Source organism: Mus musculus, chromosome 9 (assembly GCF_000001635.26).
Source record: "Mus musculus strain C57BL/6J chromosome 9, GRCm38.p6 C57BL/6J".
Taxonomy (NCBI): Eukaryota; Metazoa; Chordata; class Mammalia; order Rodentia; family Muridae; genus Mus; species Mus musculus.
In genome coordinates, this window is record NC_000075.6 from 22,259,905 (window position 1) to 22,284,212 (window position 24,308).

The 24,308-nt window shown below is 42.7% G+C and overlaps 1 protein-coding gene and 2 long non-coding RNA genes across 6 annotated transcripts in view; 1 reads left to right on the forward strand and 2 right to left on the reverse strand.

The window, feature by feature from the left end:
* Window positions 1-197: 197 nt before the first annotated feature.
* Window positions 198-3,385, forward strand: Gm39307 (predicted gene, 39307). The gene is made up of 2 exons (NR_166680.1): window positions 198-520; window positions 2,672-3,385. It is a non-coding gene; the product is annotated as a predicted gene, 39307 (long non-coding RNA).
* Window positions 3,386-13,163: 9,778 nt separating this feature from the next.
* Window positions 13,164-15,166, reverse strand: Gm39308. Its single transcript, XR_870580.1, has 2 exons — window positions 14,283-15,166; window positions 13,164-13,661 (listed from the first exon to the last, which is right to left on the reverse strand). It is a non-coding gene; the product is annotated as a predicted gene, 39308 (long non-coding RNA).
* A 1,666-nt stretch (window positions 15,167-16,832) lies between these two features.
* Zfp810 (zinc finger protein 810) overlaps window positions 16,833-24,308 on the reverse strand; it is a 31,078-nt gene continuing 23,602 nt past the window's right edge. For 2 of the 4 annotated variants that reach the window (XM_011242472.3, XM_011242473.2), the window contains exons 5-8: window positions 24,113-24,239; window positions 23,264-23,356; window positions 20,534-20,655; window positions 16,833-19,376 (exon numbers count right to left, since the gene is read on the reverse strand). In XM_011242472.3, coding sequence (XP_011240774.1) covers window positions 18,321-19,376; window positions 20,534-20,655; window positions 23,264-23,356; window positions 24,113-24,239 — 1,398 coding nt within the window. In that variant the 3' untranslated portion in view covers window positions 16,833-18,320. The remainder of the gene's footprint in view (window positions 19,377-20,533; window positions 20,656-23,263; window positions 23,357-24,112; window positions 24,240-24,308) is intronic. The other 2 variants (XM_011242474.3, NM_145612.2) reach the window with 2 other exon arrangements.

Consider the following 24,308-nt stretch of genomic DNA (forward strand, 5'->3'; position numbering starts at 1 on the left):
GGGCAGGAGGTAGTCAGAGCCCAGGACTACAGAAGACTGAGGCCCGCCCCTACTCTCTGTCTGTGTGTCTGATTGGACATTTGTCGTTACGGTTTTCAGAGACAGAGCTTCCTGTCTCACCTTCTCAACCTTAAATGTCACCAACCATTGGTGAATTTAAAAAGATTGACAAGTTCTTGGCTGTATTGTAAGGCAGGGCTTCCTATAGGAAAACCAGCGCCAACCTCTACTTAAGGTTATATCATCTAATGTGTATTTATAAAGAGAAATAGTAGCATTACTTTTTTTTTTTTTTTAAATCTCTCTATGTAGTCCTGCTCTGGAACTTGCTATGTAGACTAGGCTGGCTGTGAACTCACATAGATCTATCTACCTGTCTCTGCATTCCCTGTGATGGGATAAAAAGTGTATGCCTCTATTATTTCCACAACTGGAGAAGACCACCGACCAGATCATCAGGGCCAAATTAATTAAAGCAAGCTTTTAAAAATTCCTGCCCACGGGATGTCTCTCCCCAAAGGTAGGTTTCAAGAGTTCAGCATTTGGACATGGGTAAGATTAGGGCTTTTATAATTCAGAAGCAGGGAGTTTACAAATGGAGGATTTGACAGGCAGATAGTTGGAGTTACAGAAGCAGAACATAAATGTAACAAGTTGGTCACAGTAACTTTTAAAACAAAAGCATGGTTGACTTTCCCCGGAGCAGGCAGTACAGAACCATTTGTACTTAGGTACAGTCGGGATGTAGTCCAATCCTTGAGCAGATTTATGCATAAATAGGAATGAACCTAATTTGTCTTTATTATAAGATGGCTTGCAAACCTAAGCTGGAGGCAGACTGGCTGTGACTGTCTTTGTAGAAGTCATCTTTATGATTATAAAAGTATGTGTTCATGTAGTATGAAATAAACTCAGATAAAATTTAAGCATATAAAGCATTGTTCAATACTATAAATGGTCAAATGTTAAGTGTTTTATGTCTTAATAATTCTTGGTTAATAGACTATAAGTGAACAAATTTATTTTTTTAGATTATAAATGATGTGACATTTCCCCCCAGTTCTACAAACTCCATTATCAAATGTGCTAATAGAAGGTTGAGAGAGAGAGACAGAGACAGAGACAGAGAGACAGAGAGGGAGGGAGAGAGAGAGAGAGAGAGAGAGAGAGAGAGAGAGAGAGAGAGAGAGAGAATTTTCTGCCCAGCTAGTTACATTTCTGCACTTGCTGGTTTAACATCACAGTCTTGTGTGGAATGTGCCTACGTCTGAAACAAACATGAATAAGATAAAGAGAATGCAGCCAGGCGTGGTGGTGAATGCCTTTAAGCCCAGCACTCAGGAGGCAGAGGCAGGTGGATTTCTGAGTTCAAGGCCAGCCTGGCCTACAGAGTGAGTTCCAAGACAGCCAGGGCGACACAGAGAAACCCTGTCTCGAAAAACCAAAAAACAAACAAACAAACAAACAAACAAACAAACCAAAACAAAAACCCTATCAATCTTTTCAGGGTTTACATAGCTGATGAGACTCTACACACAGTGCCAACAACAATTAGCATGACACAGAAGAACTATACAAAAGCCATCCCCAAAGCAAAATTTAGAAACTTTAGTTTGGTGGAATAAGTCTATTCAAAATTTTAAATCTCTCACAAAATTGAGAACGATACTAGCCTAATCTTGAAAGAAAATATTTTATCAACTGTACAGAATGAGGAGACACTAACGTGGGCAGCAATGAAGAGAAACCATAGAAGTTTTGTGCTTTTTTTTTAAATGTGCCTTGCTCCTTTGCTCTTACTAGAGTGTCTTTACCAGCTGTCAACAGTGTCATTAAGTGTGTAAACACAGTTATCTGACACTACAAAAAAATCTAGAAACACCAGGGTGGAAGGAATCACAAAATGCTGTATGGTATATACAATAAGGAACAAATATTTAACAATCTTTCAGAAAGAGGAAGTTGGTGTCTGGAATAGAGACAGTTTGGTAGAAGTTTACAAAATTGTTGCCAGACCTGGGAGGACCTGGGTTTGGGGGTTACAGTTTATTCAACTGGCAGTCTCAGCCTGTATGCTAAGAAGCCACTGACCCACCCTAGTCATCCTTCAGCAACCTGAAGTGAGATTAACATTTAAATAAGAGGCCAGGGATATGCACACATGAACAGTCCTGGTCAAGGTGTGTTCTGCCCACCACCAAACAACTATTGTGTGATGTTGTCTCCAGCAAGGCATTTTGACAAGTCTCCAGCACTGTGTGAAATTTGAAGCAAGGTTCATGCTACAATCTACTACTGAGTTGAAGCCACAGCCATGGTACCTGTATTAACTAGAAAGTATAGTTCATAGTTCCATTTTTGTGATATAAATCCTCAGTTTGGTCAGCTTTTCAGCATTTTCCTTCTCCCAGTATGAGATTCCTGGAAGGGTAATTCTATTTGGGGGCTTGTATCAATAATCTGATAGTCAGATTAAGGGACACAAGTGCCTCCTTAGAATATTCGTTTCTGCCAGGCTGGTTACAGTTAGAGACCTAAGACACTTCCCAAACATTTTGAAAATTCAGGGTGAACAAGTGACCCATTCTGAGAAAGGAGGGACAATTTTTTCCAACATATTATTACTATTATATGACATCACTCTGATGATGACCTCAATCTTTATTTATAGCTATTTATCTTCAAAATTATTGTAGTCCCTGAGCAGTGCACTACAAAAGCCACTGGCCCACGAAAGCCCTCAAAGCAGCAGCAGGAACCCACGTCCTGCCCCGACATGAGCTGTCCAAGATGGCGGCTCCTGTCAAAATGGCGGCACCACATCAGCCTGCAGTCCTCACAGGAGTATAGGAGCTGCACACCACGGTGCACCACCTTTCCCTCCTCAGCAAGAGCGGCCCCTCAGGAGCTGTCCACAGTGGTGACACCCTCTTTCCGGCCTCAGCCTACAGCTTTCTGGATACATCACTCCAGGAGCCAGCCCGCAGGGGCTGTCCACAGTGGCAGCACCTCCTCCACAGCCTCCCCACCTCCCCACAGCAGCCTCACAGAGATGACGCCTCAGCAAGAGCTGCAGGGAAGGATTCTTACACCAACCCCTGGGTCATCTGCAGGGAAAAGGGGGTTAAAACATAACATAACATAACATAACATAACATAACATAACATAACATAACATAAAGCCAAAAAGCCACCAATCCCTGAGCTCCCTCAAGCTCAGGACTTGAAATCTCTGCCCTGAGAAGCTCTGCCCCCTCAGAAATCCTATCTATGCACTGTCTCTTTGTCCAAATTCCCTTTTGTCCACTCCTGGAAGCAGATGGCAGCCATCCCTGGATTTGTCCCTCCATATCCTGGGCCCTCCAATAAATCTTTCCTGAGATTTCCTGTCTGGTATGACTCTCTCATTGGAAGAAGCCAAGAAGGAAAAAGAAGCAGCAAAGAGAAGAAAAAGCGCAAAAAGGAGGAGTGGGGCTGGGGCTCCTGAGTTCCTCAGCCCTGCTGGGGATCCCCTCCCCTGGGGGCTGCAATGCCCCTTCTACAGAGGCTTCCTCTCAGCATTGAGGTTCCGAGTTCCTGTGTCTCAGGGTGCCCTTCCACTGGGACACTGTCCCACATCAAAGGTGTGGTTCCTGGGCCCTCATGTCTCAAGGTGCCTTCCTCTGAGATACCTTCTTCCCCAGAGCTGTATATGGTTCCTGCGCTTTGGAATCCCAGGATACCCACTCATCCATGCAGAAATTCTTACATTTTGGTGCCGTGACTCCCATAGACTCTCTTGGTGCCTGTGTACCCCCTATTTCTGGGGTCTGAGCTCTACCAGCACCCTATCCCTTATCTCCAGCTGACCTGCACTAATCTCACCTTCTGACTCACAGATCACTCAACACCTCATCCACCTATGACAATTAGATAAGCTGTCCCTCCTGGTCAATGTAAATGTTTCCCTGAGTCTGAGGGGGAGGAAGCAGAGGAATAGGCCAGTTGAGGCATGCACACACCCAGCACACACTCCTTGCTGGCTGGTCAGGCTCTCAGCTCCCTCCTGTAGTGTCCTCTGCCTAGAGTCAGACATTGCAACTTTCCTGTCTCCAAGCCTTCTGTGTTCTTATCTTAGTGGATTTAGTTTTACAGGATTTCAGGTGCCTTTTAGGTATGAGTAGCATTTGACTGTTTTATGCTGTTCCGCCTCAATTAAAATCTGGCTCTGGAGTTGGGTACGGCTCCTCTCCCCAAATATGGTTGTTTAAATGTTTCCTCCAATATCTCTGTCCCATATCGGGTCAGCCACCTAACTATGTGATAGAGAAAGGAGAGAAAAGCAAAATAAAGGGTCAGACTATTCACAACAGGGACTACTGCTACTCATCTCTACTCTGGAGGCTTCGCTTTAATTCTCAAAACTTGCAAAGTTATATGATTGAAATCCTGTAAAATCTCTAACCAAGGGGTCAACTTAAAACTTGTGACACTGAAAGACTCCAAAAGGAGCCCTTCGCTCAGGCCTCAGGACAATAGCGGACACCCAAGAACTCACAATAGACTGAGGTTGTTGCAAACCACATGAGGCTTTATTTGGGGAAAGCCAGAGCTCTGGGGACGACTCATATCCCATGCAGGGGTAGAGGAGTCGACCTCGAGGGGAAAGAGGTCCCAGTTTTTATAGGCCCTCGGGGGGAAAGGAGAAGGGGGAGAGTAGGGGATTTCCAGATCTAAACAATGTCTAACCTCAAGAAATGGGTATGGGAGGGGTACAAGGAAAGAGTCTGGTGCAGGTGTAGCAACTCAGGATTGGCCCGGCTGTGGTTGCTGGGGAGATTTTCTGACTCTTCCCCAGCAACCAATATCACAAACACCTGGCAATGGGCTTCATCAGTGGGCACACACATGGGTCAAGGAACGGTCAAAACATTGGCAGACATACGGGTTCAAGGAGTGGCCAGAGCATTGTGCACCTCTATTTTTTTAAATCAGTGAAGCTAGTTCTGCTAACACTGACGTCTATCTTGCCAATTTCAGGGCTTCTGTGTCCTTTTACATTCTGCCAGGATCTTTCAACACCAGGGTAGATAGTTAAAGATCTACACAGAGGTAATCTTAAAGGAAACATGAGGCTCGTTGCCATACTTTCCACTGTCTCCCCACCCCCCAGATCACACTGAGGCAGCCATATGACTGACTGACAGCATCTTTGCTAGGGTTTGAAATCTCACTCTCATCTTGATTAAAAAGTGACCACATGGCGTAAGCCAACCAAGGAAAAACCAGCTCCTAGCTCTGAGGCCCAAGCCAGAAAATTCTTCCAGTATTTTTGGTCGCACTAACAAACCCAGATCCCTTCTCTTCCTCTTTAGCCTCTCTGGTTTCTCTTTCTCTCTTCTCAGCAACAGGCTGCTGACCCAGTCAGGGCTAGGCAGACCCAGACCAGGACCCTAAATGGAATCACAATATCCCAGCGGGTATCCTAGTTAAGAATCAATTTATAACTTGCCTCCTGGCCAGTCTCCACAAAGCTGCCCTTAAGGTGTAAATTATAAAAAATTTCAAAAGGTCACCCACGATGAATATGAAAACCCATCACAATTCTAGACTGCCTTACAAAGGCTCTCCTATGATTTACTAATCCAGATCCCAAGACCCCAGGTGAAAAGCAACTCCTTATGAGCTAATCCTTTTCCCAAAGTTCCCCTAATACTAGGACCAAACTTAAACATCTATAGAAAGGACCCTTGACTCCTTAGTCATGCCCTTGAAGGTGTACCACTGGAGAGATGAAAAAGCCCCCAAATAATGCCCAGAAGTGGCTAAGGCCTCTCAACTGGCCAAACAAAAACCCAGGTTCCCTCATCTCTCTAAGACCAAGAACCTCAATATTCCTGTTTCCAAGTGTGGTCAGGAGTGTCACTAGGCTTGGGTCTGTCTAGGCGTTCATAAACCTCCGTGAGCAACTGGCACCATGTTCAAGGTGTCAACAGGAAACATTGGGGTGTTGACCGCCTCCATGTCTCTCGTGGCATGGGGACATCAAACCCTGATAACCTTTCAGCCATGGGCAACTGAGGGGGCCTGGGCTCCCCTCTGTCCACTGCCATCTCTGACAGGAAGCCTCCGGTAATTATCACAGTATCAGAGTGTTCAATGTCCTTTCTTCTGGACACAGGAACCACTTTTTCAGTCTTGACAAAATCTGGGGACCCACCTCTCCTTTTCATTCCTCTATTGTTGGAGTAAGGAGACAGCCTTATCAGGCTCAGCAAATCCCACGACTTAACTGTATATTTAGGGGAACCCCCATCCGTTCCTTATGGGACCAATCTGTGCCATCCCCTTACTGGGAAGAAACCTAGACAAAATGGGAGCTTGTTTCTTTTGCTCCCCACATCTGCTTGACCCTAGACTCACTAGGCATTTCTCTCCTCCCCCTTCCTCCAAACTATACACTCTGCTGCCAAGCCAGGTGTGGCCCTGGTGGGGACAGAATGATATGGTTCCCGCCCCTGGGACAGGGCCCCAGTGTGAGACTCCATGAGTGTCCACGGCTGCTGTGGGTGTAAGGCTTGTGTAATAATGTACATTTTCACATTACTCTGAGAAAAGTCCTCCGGGTTAATGCTAATGACTCCACCATTAGAAACATCACAAGTCCAGGAGACAAGGGTGTGGTGCTGGGACCTTCAGGACAGCCCTTAAGGCTGTGGGAAAGAGCTCTAAATACATGAGTTTGAAAGTATATAATTTTTCAACGATGCAAAAAAATAAGGATGCAATATGAATTATATGAGGGACTTCATGAATCTAAAGGAACAAGGCAGCTACACTATGAGCCAGCTGGTCAGAAAGATACAAAGGCAGGCAGATTCCTGAGTTCAAGTTCAGCCTAGGACAGCCAAATTAGGCCCAGCTGTGATAGAAACAGTAATTTCAGGGCACGGTCCCACCCAACATGCTTATCATTTGTGCTTAACAAAGGCAGAGATAGATCACTGAATTCTTTTGAATGATAAGAAAAAAATGTGGGCCGGGCATAGTGGCACAGGCCTTTAATCCCAGCACTCGGGAGGCAGAGGCAGGTGGACTTCTGAGTTTGAGGCCAGCCTGGTCTACAGAGTGAGTTCCAGGACAGCCAGGGCTACACAGAGAAACCCCGTCTTGAAAAACCAAAAGAGAAAAAAAAAAATGTTTTCTTGCTGACTCCTAAGAATCAAAGGTCACTGGGGGGCTGGCGAGATGGCTCAGCGGTTAAGAGCACTGACTGCTCTTCCAAAGGTCCTGAGTTCAAATCCCAGCAACCACATGGTGGCTTACAACCATCCGTAATGAGATCTGGCGCCCTCTTCTGGTGTGTCTGAAGACAGCTACAGTGTACTTACATATAGTAAATAAATAAATCTTAAAAAAAAAAAAAAGAAGAATCAAAGGAAACCTGAAGTAGATGACTAGATTGATAAATGAAAGTCTGGACTTGTCTTCTGCAGGAAATGAGCTATTCAGACAATATTTTTAGGATAAAAAGTTAAATTATGGCCCCCCTAAATTAATTAGGGGACTTAAACCTCTTCTCTCTGACATCTTAGGAGTCTTGTGTGTCCTACTTCTTCCTCTGTCCTGGCGGTTTAAAAATCCACGGGAACCTATCTATCACTTGGCTCAGGATCTCTGACTTACAAATTCAGCAGTTAGGTGAACCATTATATGCTCTGTAGGGTTAGTGTCCCACGTCTGCTCCACCACAGGGCATGGCCACTGGCTTAGGGCAGCCCCGGGACACTGCTCCCGGGTGGGGAAGCTCAGTCTGAGGTGCGGGACAGCAGAGCTGGTTTGGAGGTCCCCGGGACTGTGACGAGGCAGGGGCTACCTGGTTCTCAGGCTCTCTGGCACCCAGGTGCCGCTAGGAGCCATGGAAGAATGGAGTGGGGTCCATTCTAGACTGGGGCTTGGTAGGGCGGGGAAAGGGGGAAGGAGAGCTCCAGCTGGTCCCTCGGGGAGAGTCTTTGGCTTGATGGTAGTGTGTGAGCTTGGGCTTGGGCTTTGGTGGCAACTGTAGCTGCGAGCGCAGAGAGGCTTTCTATGGGAGATTAGATAGTGGCTCTATAGGTGAAGGCCTTCATGGCTCCCCACAGCAGATCCAGATGTAAAGAGACAGTCCATGGTTTTAAGATGTTTATTGTCTTGACAGAAAGGGGATGAATAAAACCATACCCCACTTTTCAGGGTGGGCCTGCGATTAAATACCTTTTGCAGGGAGGGTGTCTGGGAAGAAAAGTTTATTCACCTCTAGGTAGCTAATTAAAATGGAGATCTGTCTTGAGCCTACGTGACCATAGGTCACACTGTCTATATGTGGAGGGGCTTGGGGCGTTGCCCTTACATGACTGATGGCCACAAGTCTATGGAGGGCTGTGGCTAGTGACAAGGTCCAGGTACTCAGGAGCAGGCAAAATGCCTACCATCCCTTCAGGGTCACCGGGGTTTTGAGCCTTAGCTCAACCAGAAGCCAGGCTACCTTTCATGGTCCCACATAACCTCCTCTCCAATCATCCCCTCAGAGACCTCCCATTTCTCTGTCTTATATCTCAAGGATAGTATTTTTATTCCTCTGGACCTCAATCACAAAACATCTTAGCCTTTACCTCGACTGACTCGGGCACATTTCTATTCAACTCTCACGGACCGTCTTACCTCAGGGGTTCTCACGGACCGTCTTACCTCAGGGGTTCTCATGGACCGTCTTACCTCAGGGGTTCTCATGGACCGTCTTACCTCAGGGGTCCAGAAAGCCCAGATTGATTTGGTTAGGCTCTGGCCTCTAACCTACTTTCTTGGTTGTTTTCAAAATCCAATACACAGATGACCTCTCCTTCACGGTCCATCCCTGCAATTAACCAGGCAGACACCTCTGTCCAGCCTGGGACACAGAGTCTCACTCTCTTCTAAGGGTCCAAAAATATCCGAAGGAAGACCCCAGACTCAGATAGTATGCAAAAACAAAGAGTGTTTATTCTGCAGAAACATTCTCTAAAATGGTGACCCCAGACAAAGGCATGCAGGCCTTCTTATAGGGAACCGGAGGGAACTCTCTAGAAGGACTAGGTAATCTAAAATTTCATTGGTGGGTGCTAGGGACTCATCAGTGATCTACATTCCTATGCTGTGAGCATTCAACCATGTGATGAATGAGATAGGGCTGCCCAGCACAGATGGCCCATTCAGAGATATTTCCCCATTTTTGTGGTTATCCTCTGGCTGTTCTTTGGTAGGGGGTTGTATGATCTTGTTCTGGGTTTTATGGTCTGTTCCTAGAGCTGATGTCTTATGACCTAGTTTCTGGAACTTATGGTCTATTCTTGGAGATGGTACCTTATGGCCTTTTTGAAACCAGGCCTGGTCCTTAAATGGAGACAAATGGGGTTTATGTTGTCCTTTCACTCCACAGTCCAGTTGTCCACTCCTCAGGTTACTTATCTGAGACTAGATATAACTCCTACTCACAAGGACATCACCCTAAATTAAAAAAAAAAAATCAATCCAGTCACTCACAGTCCCCATCACCAAAGATGAAATTCTATCGTTTCTAGGGATGGTTGGCTTCTCATGCTCTTGAATTTTCTTTCACTCTCCTCTTGCTTTGCCCTTACATGAGGCGACCCATGGCTTCTCTCATGAACCATTCCTTGTGCCCATTAACCAAGCCCTGGCATAGACTTCAACAGGCCCTCCTCCGAGCTCCAGCTGCTCTCTCCCTGTTACTAAAAAGGAGGGAAATGCTCTGGGAGTCTTGGGTCATGAGAGCACACTATACAAAGATGGGTTCCTTCTCTGCTAGCCCTGACTGCAGCTGGACTTCCTATACATGAACTAGAGAAGTTAACCTTTGGGTCACCCATCACTGCCTTAACTTGTCACAACATATCCTACCTCCTGGCATACAAGCTCTAAAACGACTGCTTCCAGAGCTCTGCCCCTTCTGGGAGCATGAGTAAAGGATGCTACACTTCCCTTTCAGCCATGTCCATGTCTCAGCATTACAAACTGACTTGTTCTCATGGACTACATAAGCTCATTTGTCTCTGCTGGCGTCTGACACCTGTCAGATTTATTACAAATCATGAGGCCACCTCTCCAGAAGCTTTGTCCCTTGCCTGCTTTAACCAGTGTCTCTCCGTGTCTACTAGGTAAGGGGCTTTAACCAGCATCTCTCCTTGCCTGCTAGGTAAGGGGCTTTAACCAGCGTCTCTCCGTGCCTGCTAGGTAAGGGGCTTTAACCAGCATCTCTTCTTGTCTGCTAGGTAAGGGGCTTTTCTCTGGCTCCTAGAGCCTCACAATGTGAGCAACTCTCTAGTTACTAAAGCACTTGGTCCTTCCCTCTGTTGGAACCCTCCCTGTTTCCTTTCTCTCTCCCACTAGGAGCTGCCTGATAAGCCCACCGATTCCTTAAGCCCTTCTGGGCCTCTCTGACCTTACCTCCATCCTGGGAGTTTCACAGCTTCTCCATGCCCTCCTGGGTTCCTTTGTCTCTCAGCTCCCACTTGAACCTTATAGAAACTTTGTCCAACAGAATTCATTTTGCGACCCTTCTCTCTTCTTCCACAGACTCATACTTTATTAAAGTCTCACTCTATTACCATAAACAGCTTGGCCTCAGTACAGTTCAAATGGCTGAAATGGGCATGCTTGATTTTCAATGATGGCAACTTCTGTCATTACACAAACAAATGCCCCCTGCAAATCTTTTATATTCTAATTAGGGACCCATGTCGCCCCAGATGGGACACAGGAGTCATTGGTTAACTTGACTATGATACTTACCATAGCTGCTCATCAGGCACAACCAAATTTCAGAAAGTATACATCCCACTCTCTCAACCCCTAGGTATAGACATGGTAAAGTGTTCCAAAGCGCCTCGAAAGTCCTCACACCCATAATATCACCGTATAGATGGTGCTGATACCTCTTCCCTGATGTAGCATCTTTTGTTTCAGATCTTAACCTCTGCACATCACATACCCAAAGGATTCTGCAGTCCAGGCCCCATGCTCAGCAGTAGATGGCCATCATAAAACAAACTCAATGGTAGTTTTGGAGGGGTTTTGTTTTTGTTTTATCCTACAAGTCTGTTGTGTATATTTTATGGTTTCCAATTTTGTGTCTTTAATTTTTTTTTTTTTTTATTTATTTTATATAAGTACACTGTAGCTGTCCTCAGACACCCCAGAAGAGGGAGTCAGATCTTGTTATGGATGGTTGTGAGCCACCATGTGGTTGCTGGGATTTGAACTCCTGATCTTCGGAAGAGCAGTCCGGTGCTCTTACCCACTGAGCCATCTCACCAGCCCCTTTAATTTTTTTCTTTAAAAAAATTCTATTTGTTTTCTATCAACATAACAAGAAAAGATGTAGATTTGGGAGGGCAGGGAGTATCTAGGGAGGGGGGAACCATAATCCAAATATACTTACTGTATGCAAAAAAAAATTATTTTCAAATAGACAAAAAGATGTTTCAGATTGAAAAGACCATGAAGACTTAGATCCAGTATCGTTTACTGAGCTTTACTGTCTCGGAATATATTGCCACGTGTTCATCCCACTTCTTTACTGTTCTTGAGAAAATGCTAAGAGCCTCCCAAGCTTATTTTTCATAAAACATGAACAGACTTTCAAAATTAATTATTTCTCATTATTCTACAATAATTTTCAGTATCAACATTATTTAGCAAGAATCATTTTTATATACACTCAGTATCTGCCTGCTGCCTGTTCTTCCACATTGCTACATTTCCAGATAAAATCTCCAAGCTATTTAAGAGCTGCTCATAAGCTGGGTTTGGTGGCGCATGCCTTTAATCCCAGCACTCGGGAGGCAGAGGCAGGCAGATTTCTGAGTTCGAGGCCAGCCTGGTCTACAAAGTGAGTTCCAGGACCGCCAGGGCCACACAGAGAAATCCTGTCTTGAAAAACCAAAAAAAAAAAAAAAAAAAAAAAAAAAAAAGAGCTGTTCATAACTACAACTGCATTTGTTCCTTATCTTGGCTTATTTCCTAAGCCTTTCAAATTCCCAGGAAACATCCTTGTAGCAACCTTTGCTAATTCTGTTGTACATACTATAATATTTGCTACATAAGCATTTATTATCTATTGTGTTAGGAAATTCAAAGTGGCCACAATGGGCTGATTTTAAATACACACTTATAATCACTGTCTGTGCCATGGATCATGGGACATACTTTCTCCTGTCATTTTTTTTTTCCCCGAGACAGGGTTTTTCTGTATAGCCCTGGCTGTCCTGGAACTCACTCTGTAGACCAGGCTACCCTCGAACTCAGAAATCTGCCTGCCTCTGCCTCCTGAGTGCTAGGATTAAAGGCATGCGCCACCTTGCCCGGCTTCCTATCATCTTTTATCCTGTGCCTATTACCCATTCTCTTCATAGCATCCCAGTGTCTGCAGGGGTCAGTATTTGTAGTGTTCATGTGTTTTCCCTTCCTCCTTTTATTGTTGGTGTATTTTTGAGACAGAATCATGTTACATTTTTCTGATTGTCTTCAAGCTTACAACTTACTTGACTTGGCTTCATTAGTGCCTGGATTACAGGTGTACATCACCCCCACCACATTCTGTCTAGCTCATGGTAAGTGATGATTCTGTGGCCATTTCTAACTCCAATTCACCTTCATGTTCTTAATTTCTACTTCCTATATCTTGTCCTCCTTCCAAAGCCAATGGATAGACATTTACAAAGATGCTGTGCTTGGCATTCCATTTTATGCTGATTTTTTTTCTACTGTATATAGGTGAATACTGAGTTTTTTGTTTTTTTTTTGTTTGTTTGTTTTGTTTTTTGTTTTTTGAGACAGGGTTTCTCTGTGTAGCCCTGGCTGTCCTGGAGCTCACTTTGTAGACCAGGCTGGCCTCGAACTCAGAAATCCGCCTGCCTCTGCCTCCTGAGTGCTGGGATTAAAGGTGTGCACCACCACTACCCGGCGAATACTGAGTTTTGAATAGATTCATATCACCATAGCAGTCTGATATCATCCTTATACATTATGCTTTGACTAAAAATGTTCTTGTTCTACAATTAACTCTATATTTAGCATGATGAACTATTCTGCTTTCACTATTTTTCAGCAAAGTGCAGATAACTCCTTCAGTATCAAACATCTTTGCATTTGAGATTTATGTGGCATTAACAGCCTTTACCAAATACAATATAGTAGTCCCCAGTGCCAAGAGCTATGTCTAGTAGGAGACAGAGGACATTTCAGGACTGTCTCCTACAGTATCCAAATCACAGAATGGTAAGAGTGAGGAGTAGGTAGCTAATCCTTCCTACTACAAGACGGCTGATGCACTTTCTATCTGTCCTCACACGGGAAAGTTCATGCAATGCACGTGTGGTTGTTTGAACGAGGATGTCCTCCAAAGGCTCATGTATTGGAGCACTTTGTCCCCAGCTGGTGGAGATATTTGGGAGAGGTTTAGAAAATGTGGCATTGTTGGAGGAAGAATGTCACTGGATGCAGGCTTTGAGAGCTTAGACTGTCAACAGCTTCAGTTTTCTCTCTCTGCTTCAAGTTTGCATCAGAAGATGTGAACTTTCAACATTCTATACGTTCTATTCCCGCTGTGATGATTGCCATCTCCACTGACAGAACAGACTCAGCCTCTGTTAAGTATAAGCCAGTCATGGGGTTTTATCACAGCAACAGAGAAGTAACCCATACAGGAGGTTACTAAACTCTCAATCCCCATTCCTTTCCCTGACAATCTCAGAAATTTCACATGAGGGTGCACGCGCGCACACGCACACGCACATGCACACACACACACACACACACACACACACATACGTATGTACATTCTAACCAGGTATCTTTTGGGGACTATTCCCATGCTTGCTGAAGTATCATACTAATATGTCAATAGGAGAAATATTGGTATGATATTGACATAAAAATTCAAGTAAGGTAAATCTCCAAATAATTTCATGCAGATCAGGGCATAGACCAAGTGAAAAATAAATTGTGGACATTTTTTTCTCATAAATAACCATCCTGAGGCACACCTGTCTCCAGAAATAAGAGTAATTCTGCATATTACAATAATCATCATTGCTTCACACTTTCCCATATAACTTTCAATATCTAATGCATTCCAATTAAATTACCACATCTAATAACACATTTAATGATACCTTCTAAAATATTTTCTTCTTTAGAGACATCAGAGACTATAACACGTACATACATATGCATGCCATATAAAATCACTTAGGGCAAGAACTTACCATTTTTAAACCTTTTACACCAACCTACCACATTTTTCCACTTTTGTTCAAGGCATACCCTGAGGTGTCTACAGTAGGAAAAAAATATAGTCTTTAGAAGATAACATTTGGTAAACACACTTTTGCCTTTCTCTTTGTCCTATACAAAGGGATAAGGAAGAAAGGGGACATAACTGCAGAACCAGCATTCAAGTCAACAGGATGAAATAAGATTTGTTGATGCTAAGGACTTTACCTTAGAGGACAGCTGGGAACAATTATGCACCTTACATAGTATCCCCCACGCCCACCTTTCCCACTTACCTGACAGGTCTATAGCATACATACTGTGGCTTTCGATTTGGTGTTTTAGGGGACTTCTGCATGTGCTAATGTGTGTGTCTCTACATCTATGTGTTTCTCAAAGCTGTTTCTTTGGCACTTTGTTTCTCTGCTCATTTGCTGTCCTATTCAGGTTTGCTTGTTTTTATTTTAACATAATTTCTTATGATCTTTTAAAAAGATACCTATTTGTTTTCTAATGAGAAGTCAGGAAAGGATATGAATTTGGGAGGATGGGAGAATCTGGAAGGAAATGGGGGGAATGGCAACCATAATTCAAATACATTTTATGCCCTCCCAATCTATTTTCATTTTTAAAAAGAAAAAATTCAATCACAGTAAAAATAAATGTTCCAGTTGGACACACCAGCTGTTTTGCAAACACATTAGAAATAAATTCCTACTCTCACTTATGGGATAGTGTTATAGCATTGCATCCATGTACATTTAGATATGCATGAATAAAGAAATACATCATAAGTTATAAAGGTAGTGTACTGGCTGGTTTTGTGTGTCAACTTGACACAGCTGGAGTTATCACAGAGAAAGGAGCTTCAGTTGAGGAAATGCCTCCATGAGATTCAGCTGGAAGGCATTTTCTCAATTAGTGATCAAGGGGGAAAGGCCCCTTGTGGGTGGTGCCATCTCTGGGCTGGTAGTCTTGGATTCTATAAAAGAGCAGGCTGAGCAAGCCAGGGAAGCAAGCCAGTTAGAAACACCCCTCCATGGCCTCTGCATCAGCTCCTGATTCCTGACCTGCTTAAGTTCCAGTTCTGACTTCCTTGGTGATGAACAGCAGTAGGGAAGTGTAAGCTGAATAAACTCTTTCCTCCCCAACTTGCTTCTTGGTCATGTTTGTGCAGGAATAGAAGCCCTGACTAAGACAGGTATCATATTCAAGAATTTATAGATGGAATTTTATTTATTTATTTTTAAAGAATTATTTATTTTATGTATGTGAGTACACTGTAGCTGTCTTCAGACACACCAGAAGAGATCATTGGTTCCCATTATAGATGGTTGTGAGCCACCATGAGGTTGCTAAGAATTGAACTCAGGACCTCTGGAAAAGCAGCCAGTGCTCATAACTGCTGAGGTATCTCTCCAGTCCTGGAATTCTATTAACGTAGATTTTTGTAGTGTATTTTTGTTTTATATTATTTATTTGTTATTTTTTTAAATAAAAAAACCCTTCATGACAAAGTTTCTTTGTATAGTCCTAGCTGTCTTGGAACCATTTCTGTAGACTGGGCTGGCCTCAAAATTATAGATCTACCAGCCTCTTGTTCTCAAGTGCTGGGATTAAAAAAAGTGTGTGCCACCATTGCCTGATTTGGTTTTAACATGAAATTTCTCCCATAGAACCTGAACTCAAATTTGAGCTCTGTTTTTGGAGGTGACACTAACTTTAGGAGGAGGTGTCTAGTTACATTTATGTAATTAGGGTCACGCTGTAGAAGATGTAATAGGTACACGGTCTATCATTTCGTCCATTTCCTGCTGTGATGTGAGGAAACTCTTCTACTACAGTAACCTGTCACCATACTATTGTTCATATTGCTCGAGGGCAAAATCACCATGAACAAAATCCTTCAAAACCACAATCTAAAATGATTACTTCAAACTTTAATTTCTTTGTGTCTGATACTTAGAGTGACACAAAGATAATAAGTCACAATATCTATCTATCTATCTATCTATCTATCTATCTATCTATCGTCTATAGTCTATGTATTTCACTTATACATATTGAATATTCCAATCAGGATTATACACAAAGTTATGCACGATGTCACTTCCATTTTCCTCCATTATTATGTCTTGTACAATATATGCATGTTTCCTATACTGTCATGCTGAGTGTTCTGTAGGCAAAATTTGAATAAATATAATACATAGAAAAGTCCATATGGGGGCTGGAGAGATGGCTCAATGGTTAAGAGCACTGGCTGCTCTTCCAAAGGTCCTGAGTTCAAATCCCAGCAACCACATGGTGGCTCACAACCATCCGTAACAAGATCTGACACCCTCTTCTGGAGTGTCTGAAAATAGCTACAGTGTACTTGCATATAATAAATAAACAAATCTTTAAAAAAAAAGTCCATATGTCGTGAGAAGCAATTGTGTAGAAACAGATGTCTATTAGAATTGCCAGTCTTTGACTACTATATTCATTAACTACTACCAAACTAGTTATAATAAAAATAAATGCCCAAAGAAAATGCTTAATTTACACTGGCTAGAAACATCATTGTGTTTATTTGGTAGAATACAGTTGGCTGCTTCATTTCCAATGCCATCGCAGACAATTCCATCTGGAAATTAACGTGCAAGTTACATAAACTGAATTTTCTCCCCCAAATTTTTGGTGTATAAAAATGTTGAAATTTCACTGAAAATGTCACATACTAAAGTTGCACGGAAGACCATTCCTCTAATCCAAGATCTCAAGAGCCTGCATCAGTATGACTGTGAATATGAGAACTGCCCATGATACAAGAAATTCATAGTCAGCCTGGCCTGCATATGTAGAACTTGTCTTATGAAACAAGGTGTGATTTTACAGACAGCACTCAAAAAGTCATGATCAATTTGCTGCAACTTCTTCAGAATTGCTTTATATTCTCCAAAAATGGACTCATGGGCATGAATGTTGAAACTCCAGGTGATGTGTAAGAACTCTCAAACCCAGAAGAACAGGAAATGTGTGTGTTTCACAAGCATGTGTGACCGTGCCACACTCAAGCTCATTTTTTACATTCAAATGTGTTTTCACTTTCATACTTGATGTCATGCTTGCTAAAGTGTGAGTGCAGCTTTTATAACCTATAGACTGATGGGGTTCCTACTGTGTGTGTCCACAACTAAATACTGCAATCATCCTGATGATGTAACATGGTGATGTAATATGATGATGTAAGGTGTCACCTGTACTCCTGTATCACACTCCTACGCTTTAGTGTATTTTGTTGTGTTTCTGATGTCAGTTGAGTTTCAAGTACTATTTAAAAGGTCCTTTATATTCTTTCTTATGGGTTTTATTGCCATTTAACATTTTCTCACTTTTTTCATGACAGGATTTAACTGTGATCCCTAGCTGGCCCAGAACACTCTATTTGGAAGAGGTCAGCACAAACTCACACTGATGCATCTGACACTGCCCCGAGTGCTAGGATGAGAGCTGAGCACCTCCATGCCGAGATTTCCTCCGCCTTGATTTTGTGTCTTGCTGTGCTGTTAAACATCAAGTCCAAATGAGTCTTGCCAAGATCACTCACATGGGTCAGAATGCAAAGGTGTGCCTGGCTAAATCATTAGCTGTGCGCCACTACTTTATGAGGTTTTCTGTAGACTGAGGCATGACTTAGGTATCAACATTTTCCATGTCATATATATTGATAAAGTCTGGATGAGATTTCCTGCCATTGAATGTGCTTTATAATTTAAGAAAAAAAAAAGTGCTTTAGTATTCTTTATATTCAAAGGGAAATTCACCTGTATATACTAAATGATCTCACAAAAGATTTGACCACACACAGTCTTTTCACATTCCCTAAAGTAATAGATAGGTCTATACATGGAGATGAGCTAGAGACCTTTCTTACATCAATGGCTTCTTAAATTAGTAGAAATTCTCTGAGATTGAGTCTAATTTTATGTGTGTTCTCTGATGCTAGTTAAGAACGGACTTATTAAGTATTACCCTGCTCTATATCTTCAGGGTTTGTCCCCTGCGTGAGTCTTTAGATGCCGAGTGAGATCTGACTTGGTGTAAAAAGCTTTCTTGCACTCTCTACATCCATAAGGCTTCTCGCCTGTGTGTGTTCTCTGATGTCGAGTGAGTTCGTATTTGCACTGAAAAGCTTTCCCGCAGTCTTTACATTCATAAGGCTTCTCGCCTGTGTGTTGTCTTTGATGTACAGTAAGTTGTGAATTACAGTAGAAAGCTTTCCTGCACTCTTTACATTCGTAGGGCTTCTCCCCTGTATGTGTTCTCTGATGTACTGTGAGGTCTGACTTGCGGTAGAAAGCTTTCCTGCACTCGGGACATTCATATGGCCTCTCACCAGTATGAGTTCTCTGATGTCGAGTGAGGTCTGACCTACACTGGAATGCCTTCCTGCATTCTTTACATTGATAAGGCTTCTCGCCCGTATGAGTCCTGTGATGTACAGCGAGTTGTGACTTGCAGTAGAAAGCTTTATTGCATACTTGACACTCATAAGGCTTCTCACCTGTATGAGTCCTGTGATGTACAGTGAGCTGTGAATTGCAGTAGAAAGCTTTCCTGCAGACTTTACATTCATAGGGCTTCTCACCTGTATGAGTTCTCTGATGTACAGTGAGGTCAGAATTGCGGTAGAAAGCCTTCCTGCAGTCTTTACATTCATAAGGCTTCTCACCGGTGTGAATTCTCAGATGCACATTGAGCTGGGATTTGCTGTAGAAAGCCTTCCTGCACTCTTTACAGTCATAAGGCTTCTCACCGGTGTGGGTCCTCTGATGCACAGTGAGGTGAGACTTGCAGTAGAAGGATTTCCCACACTCTAAGCACGCATGGGGTTTCTCACCTCTCTCAAGCCTCTGATACTGACTGAGGGTAGACTTAGGATAGAAAGCTTCTCTACACTTCTTACAGTCACATGGATTCTCGCATGTGTGATAGCTCTGCTTTGTGCTATACTGTGGCTTCAGGTAAAATGCTTCCAAACACACTTCACATTCATAGGATTTGGCCCCTCGGTGGATTTCCTCATGAATCTTCAGTTCTGCCTTAAGATAAAAGAATTTGTTAGTCTTCATCTTCACAGGGAATGTCCCATAGAATTTACTATCTGAGCTTTTCTTGTCATGATTTCCTAATGAGATTTCTCACAATGACTACATTGAAGTATTTCTCTCCACTGTTAAATACAACTTCATTAACTGAATTTAGTGAAAGAATGTTATCTCACATACATTGTATTAGGAACTCTGCTTCCTGATCTGCACCTTGACTTGAAGAACTAATGCGTCATCAAAGGATCCCCCATATTCACTTGATGCCCCATCAAAGAATCCCCCATATTCACTGAGCTCATTGCAGCTCCCCTACAAATGACAACTTCTGTGCCAATAGCCCTCCTTTGTAGGTTTTCCTTGATTCTGAATATTTAGAAAGACACAATTAGCTGCTGTTAAGGATACTCAGAGACTCAGGTAACTGAAGGGTTTCAATTACTTTAAAATGAACAATTCCTCTCTAGCCTACATCTGGTAAGGTTCACCAATGAGAAGTTCATCTTGCCATAGACTAAGTTTCTGAGAAAACATTCCTAAAATAGTTTACACTCTTTATATTCAACTATGAAAGACAATTTTGAGAGACCTGGAGTTAGACAAATATCTGGATGATGGACAGTTGGGAGAGGGGCTGGAACTAGATAATAAAGATACTGAAGTTCCAAGATAGCAGCTTCTTCCTCACTCCCTTGATCTGAGATAAAAGCTTAAAAGAAAGGCCTGGTGGGCTTCTTTTCCCGCCAGTAGGGCACCTTGCTGATGGATCTCCAACAAGTTCAAGGATGGATCAGTACATGTTCATACCAAATCATTGGCTCTATTAGCCATTCTTTCTTTGTTCAGACTGATCAACCCTAAATTAGAGGAGAGAGAGAGAGAGCCCTCAAACACCCTGGAAACCCCCAAGCCCTCAACGAGAAGCTCATTCAGGCTCCTGAGGGCCCCCTCAGCTCTGCAGAGTTATTTCCCCAGATGCCTCGTTGTGTGTGTTTCCTCACCCCTATGATAACCTTTCTTCACTGGTTGACTTGACTGCTCAGTCTGATATTCCCTTTGATGATAATTGTTATACCCATAAGGTCTCCTTCACTGGAAGAGAAAATGAACCCAATCAAGACCCCCTACATATAGCCATAGTTAATGCTCACATCAATTTTACCTACTTCAACCAGTTCTTCATTTGCTGTATGGCTGTTGATTTCAATTTGCCAGAAATGTCTGCTATCATTTTCCTGGATGGTATCAACCAGGCTACTCACTTTGTTGACACCTGAAAATATTTAAATTTTCAATTTTATGAAATAGGCACAAACTTTATGTAATTCAAACACAAAAGTAAACTAGTGCCTTCTTAGAATCACACTTGAACTTTTAAGATATCCCCTTATAACTGTGCACATCCTAGTCTTCAATGAATTGGAATTACACTGCACACTGACAGCTGTTGAGGTGCTAAGTCCTGGTTCTCACTTGCATTGCAGTGCTATTGAAACACATGGTAAGGAAACACTCGTTTCTCAGTTGTAGGTCTCTATAGCCACATTCTCCTTTCACTCTTCTACCTGTCCTGTTTCTTTACTATCTGAATGTAGAATGTCTTACGTTCTTCTACTAGCTACGTATAAGACTTAGGTGTTGTCAGTTTTCTCTCTCCCAAGTACAACATAGATTAGGGAAAGACTGCTACACAGTTGTGTTTCAATTAGTGCAGTTTGCTCTAATAAGAAATAGCAGGCCAGGCAGTGGTGGCACACGCCTTTAATCCCAGCACTCGGGAAGCAGAGGCAGGTAGATTTCTGAGTTCGAGGCCAGCCTGGTCTACAGAGGGAGTTCCAGGACAGCCAGGGCTACACAGAGAAACCCTGTCTCGAAAAACAAAACAAACAAACAGACAGACAAACAAACAAACAAACAAAAGAAAAGAAAAAGAAAAAGAAAAAGAAAAAGAAAAAGAAAAAGAAAAAGAAAAAGAAAAAGAAAAAGAAAAGAAAAGAAAAGAAAAGAAAAGAAAAGAAAGAAAGAAAGAAAGAAAGAGCAGGATCCTCTAAGGGTTTTGTGGAAATGATTTTTTTTTTTCTATGAGAAATGTTGCCTGTGGTTTACCTTTACACAAAATTTAGTTACTTTATTTGCTTTAAATATCTTCTGCAATAGTCGCTTGGAATTCAGGGAGTGATTCCATTTATGCTTGTGGTGGTGTGAATAGGAATGGCCTCCACAGACGCATGTGTTTGAACGCTTGTCCCGTGGAGTGTGGCACTATTACACGTGGCCTTGATGAAGGAAGTGGGCCACTGTGGGGCCAGCTTTGAGGTGTCCTATGCTCAAGCTACACCCAGTGTGGCTCACAGTCCCTTCTGGAGGCTGAAGAGCAAGATGTGGAACACCAGCCAGCTCCTCTCCAGCATCACGTCTTCCTGCGCACTGCCACATTTCCCATCATGAAAATAATGGACTAAACCTCTGAACAACAATCCAGCCCCAATTAAAGATTTTCTTTTATAAGTGTTGCTGTTGTCATGGTGTCCCTTCATGGCAGTAGAAAACCTAAGACAATCCTTATTATAGAAATTCATAATGTTCTCTGGTTTTGACTTTGTTACATAGAATAATCTTGATTGGCAGATTTGTTTGTTTTTCCTCTGGGGCTTAGAACACCTAAGACTCTACTTTCTGAATTTCAGAGTTTCTGTTAAGATATCAACTATGATAGTATGCTTATATTACCTAGGTATGGCCGGGCATGTCTCTAACGAGAGCATTCTGGAGGTCGGAGCAGGTGGATCTCTGTGAGTTCAAGACCAGGCTGAGCTTTATTACAATGACTTTCAGGTCAGCCAAAACTGTCCAGTGAGACCCTGTCTCAAAAACCAAATCAAAACAACAAGACAAACAAAAATAACTATACTTTTTGTTTAGAGTTTTCAATATTCTGCTCTGTTTCTATTCTCTTGGCCTTTGTTTTCTTTTTAATTTAAAGATATGTGCTCTATTTGCATGTACTCCTGCATGAATGAAAAGGGAATCAGATCCCAGTATAGATATTTGTGAGCCATCACCTGATTGCTGGCAACTGAACTCAGGACCTCTGGAAGAAAAGACAATGCTCTTAACTGCTGAGCCACGTCTCCAGCCTGGCCTTTGAACTATATATAATGCCCTTTGAGAAATATCCTCAGTGCCTGTCAATTTGTGATTGTAATTCCACAAATCTAGATATCTGTCTTGTGGCCAAGACTTGTACACTATTGTACACTAATTTCATGCAGTATGTTTTCTGCTTCTGACCTTCCTTTCAGTTCACTCCTTAACACCAGCTTTCCAAGCTGGGGATCTCATATTCTCTCCAGGAGGTCTTCAGTGCAGTGCTCACAATTGTTCTGTATTTTCCCTTTCTCACATCTAATTGTGAATCCTGTGTTTCTCCCTCTGCTCCTGCTTAGCATCCTCGAGATGCTTGTCTCACCATGACGCATCATTACTTTGCTGACTTGGGTCACACGAAAGGGAAGTATTTTAAGAGCAGACGCATTTGTGTGATTACTAAGTACCATGAAAATTGCAAAGATAATCAATAGTCAAAAAGACAGGGAGGGAATCATGACAATAAATGTGTAACTTAAAACCTGTGTCCAGAAAAGGAAGAGAGGAAGCACCAGTGAGCACCAGTGAGCACCAGGTACAATCACTGAACTATTCCCAAAGAAAAGACACTCTTCAACTCAAGAAACTGGTGGTTTAACGCACAGAACTTTTGGAAAACTGAATAAACTGATTGCTCCATGAGACCAACGGTCGTCAAGACTGGGTTTAGCCCAATATGACCAATATCTGATGGTCTTTGTTACTGTTCTCTCTTGCTTGTAGCATTCACTGACCTGAGAGGTTCCAGACTGAGGCTCCTGCTGTGCTCCGTGGCCCGAGTCCCTGTTCTAAGTTGAAAATCAGCTCAGGTTTGGCCATGCAGTGCCCTGTGAATGAGACAATTATACAGATCGTGTCAAGTCTACTGATAATCACCTCATCAAGTCTACCGCTGAAAGGGCTGGGGTGTTTGTTTGTTTGTTTGGTTGGTTGGTTAGTTGTTGGTTTTATGTTTTGTTTTGTTTGAAATCTGAGAGTCACATTTACTAAATAAATCTAACAAACTCAGATATATACCAAGCATTGATGAAATCTTTCTTTTTGGGCATTAAAACTCCATCCATATTTGAGCAAACACATTGTCCTATGACTCCCCAGGGAAGTTTCAATAGATGAAATATGGCAGTCAGACAAAAGATAAAAAATTCTCCACATTCTTATCATACTTGCAAACTATAGGTGGCCTCAAGCAGTAAAACAACAATCAGTACAGTGAGTAAAAGACACAGATGGAGAGATGGAAAGGGAAGGTGAGTGTTCACTGGGAGCAGGAGCAGGGGAGGATAGTCTATCACATCTGCTCTACAGAACTATTGGAACCATATGGACGGTACCCACTGAAGACTTCAAAACAGCATCAGAGAGGTTTGTAAATGCTCCCAGTGCAAACAACTGATTCCAGAGCTGATACACTACCAATAAACATCAATCTGATCAATAGACACTACATGTATTACAAAGCTACACTGTTCTGCAAAAATTGCCATGTCGTAAATTCAAAAGCACAATATCAAATCAGTATTAAAAGTAAGCAACAACTCTACAATTGGTACCGCTGAGATTTACCAATGAGTCTGACTCACCCAAGGACACCAGGCTGCTGTAAGTCTCCAGCATCACGTCCCTGTACAGGGTCCTCTGAGCAGCGTCCAGGGCCTGCCACTCCTCCCAGGTGAAGTCCACGGCTACGTCCTCAAATGACACCAACACCTAGAATGACACATTTATCTCCACTCCAAGCTGTCCTCAGCCTTAGGAACGAAATGGGAATTCGCTGTT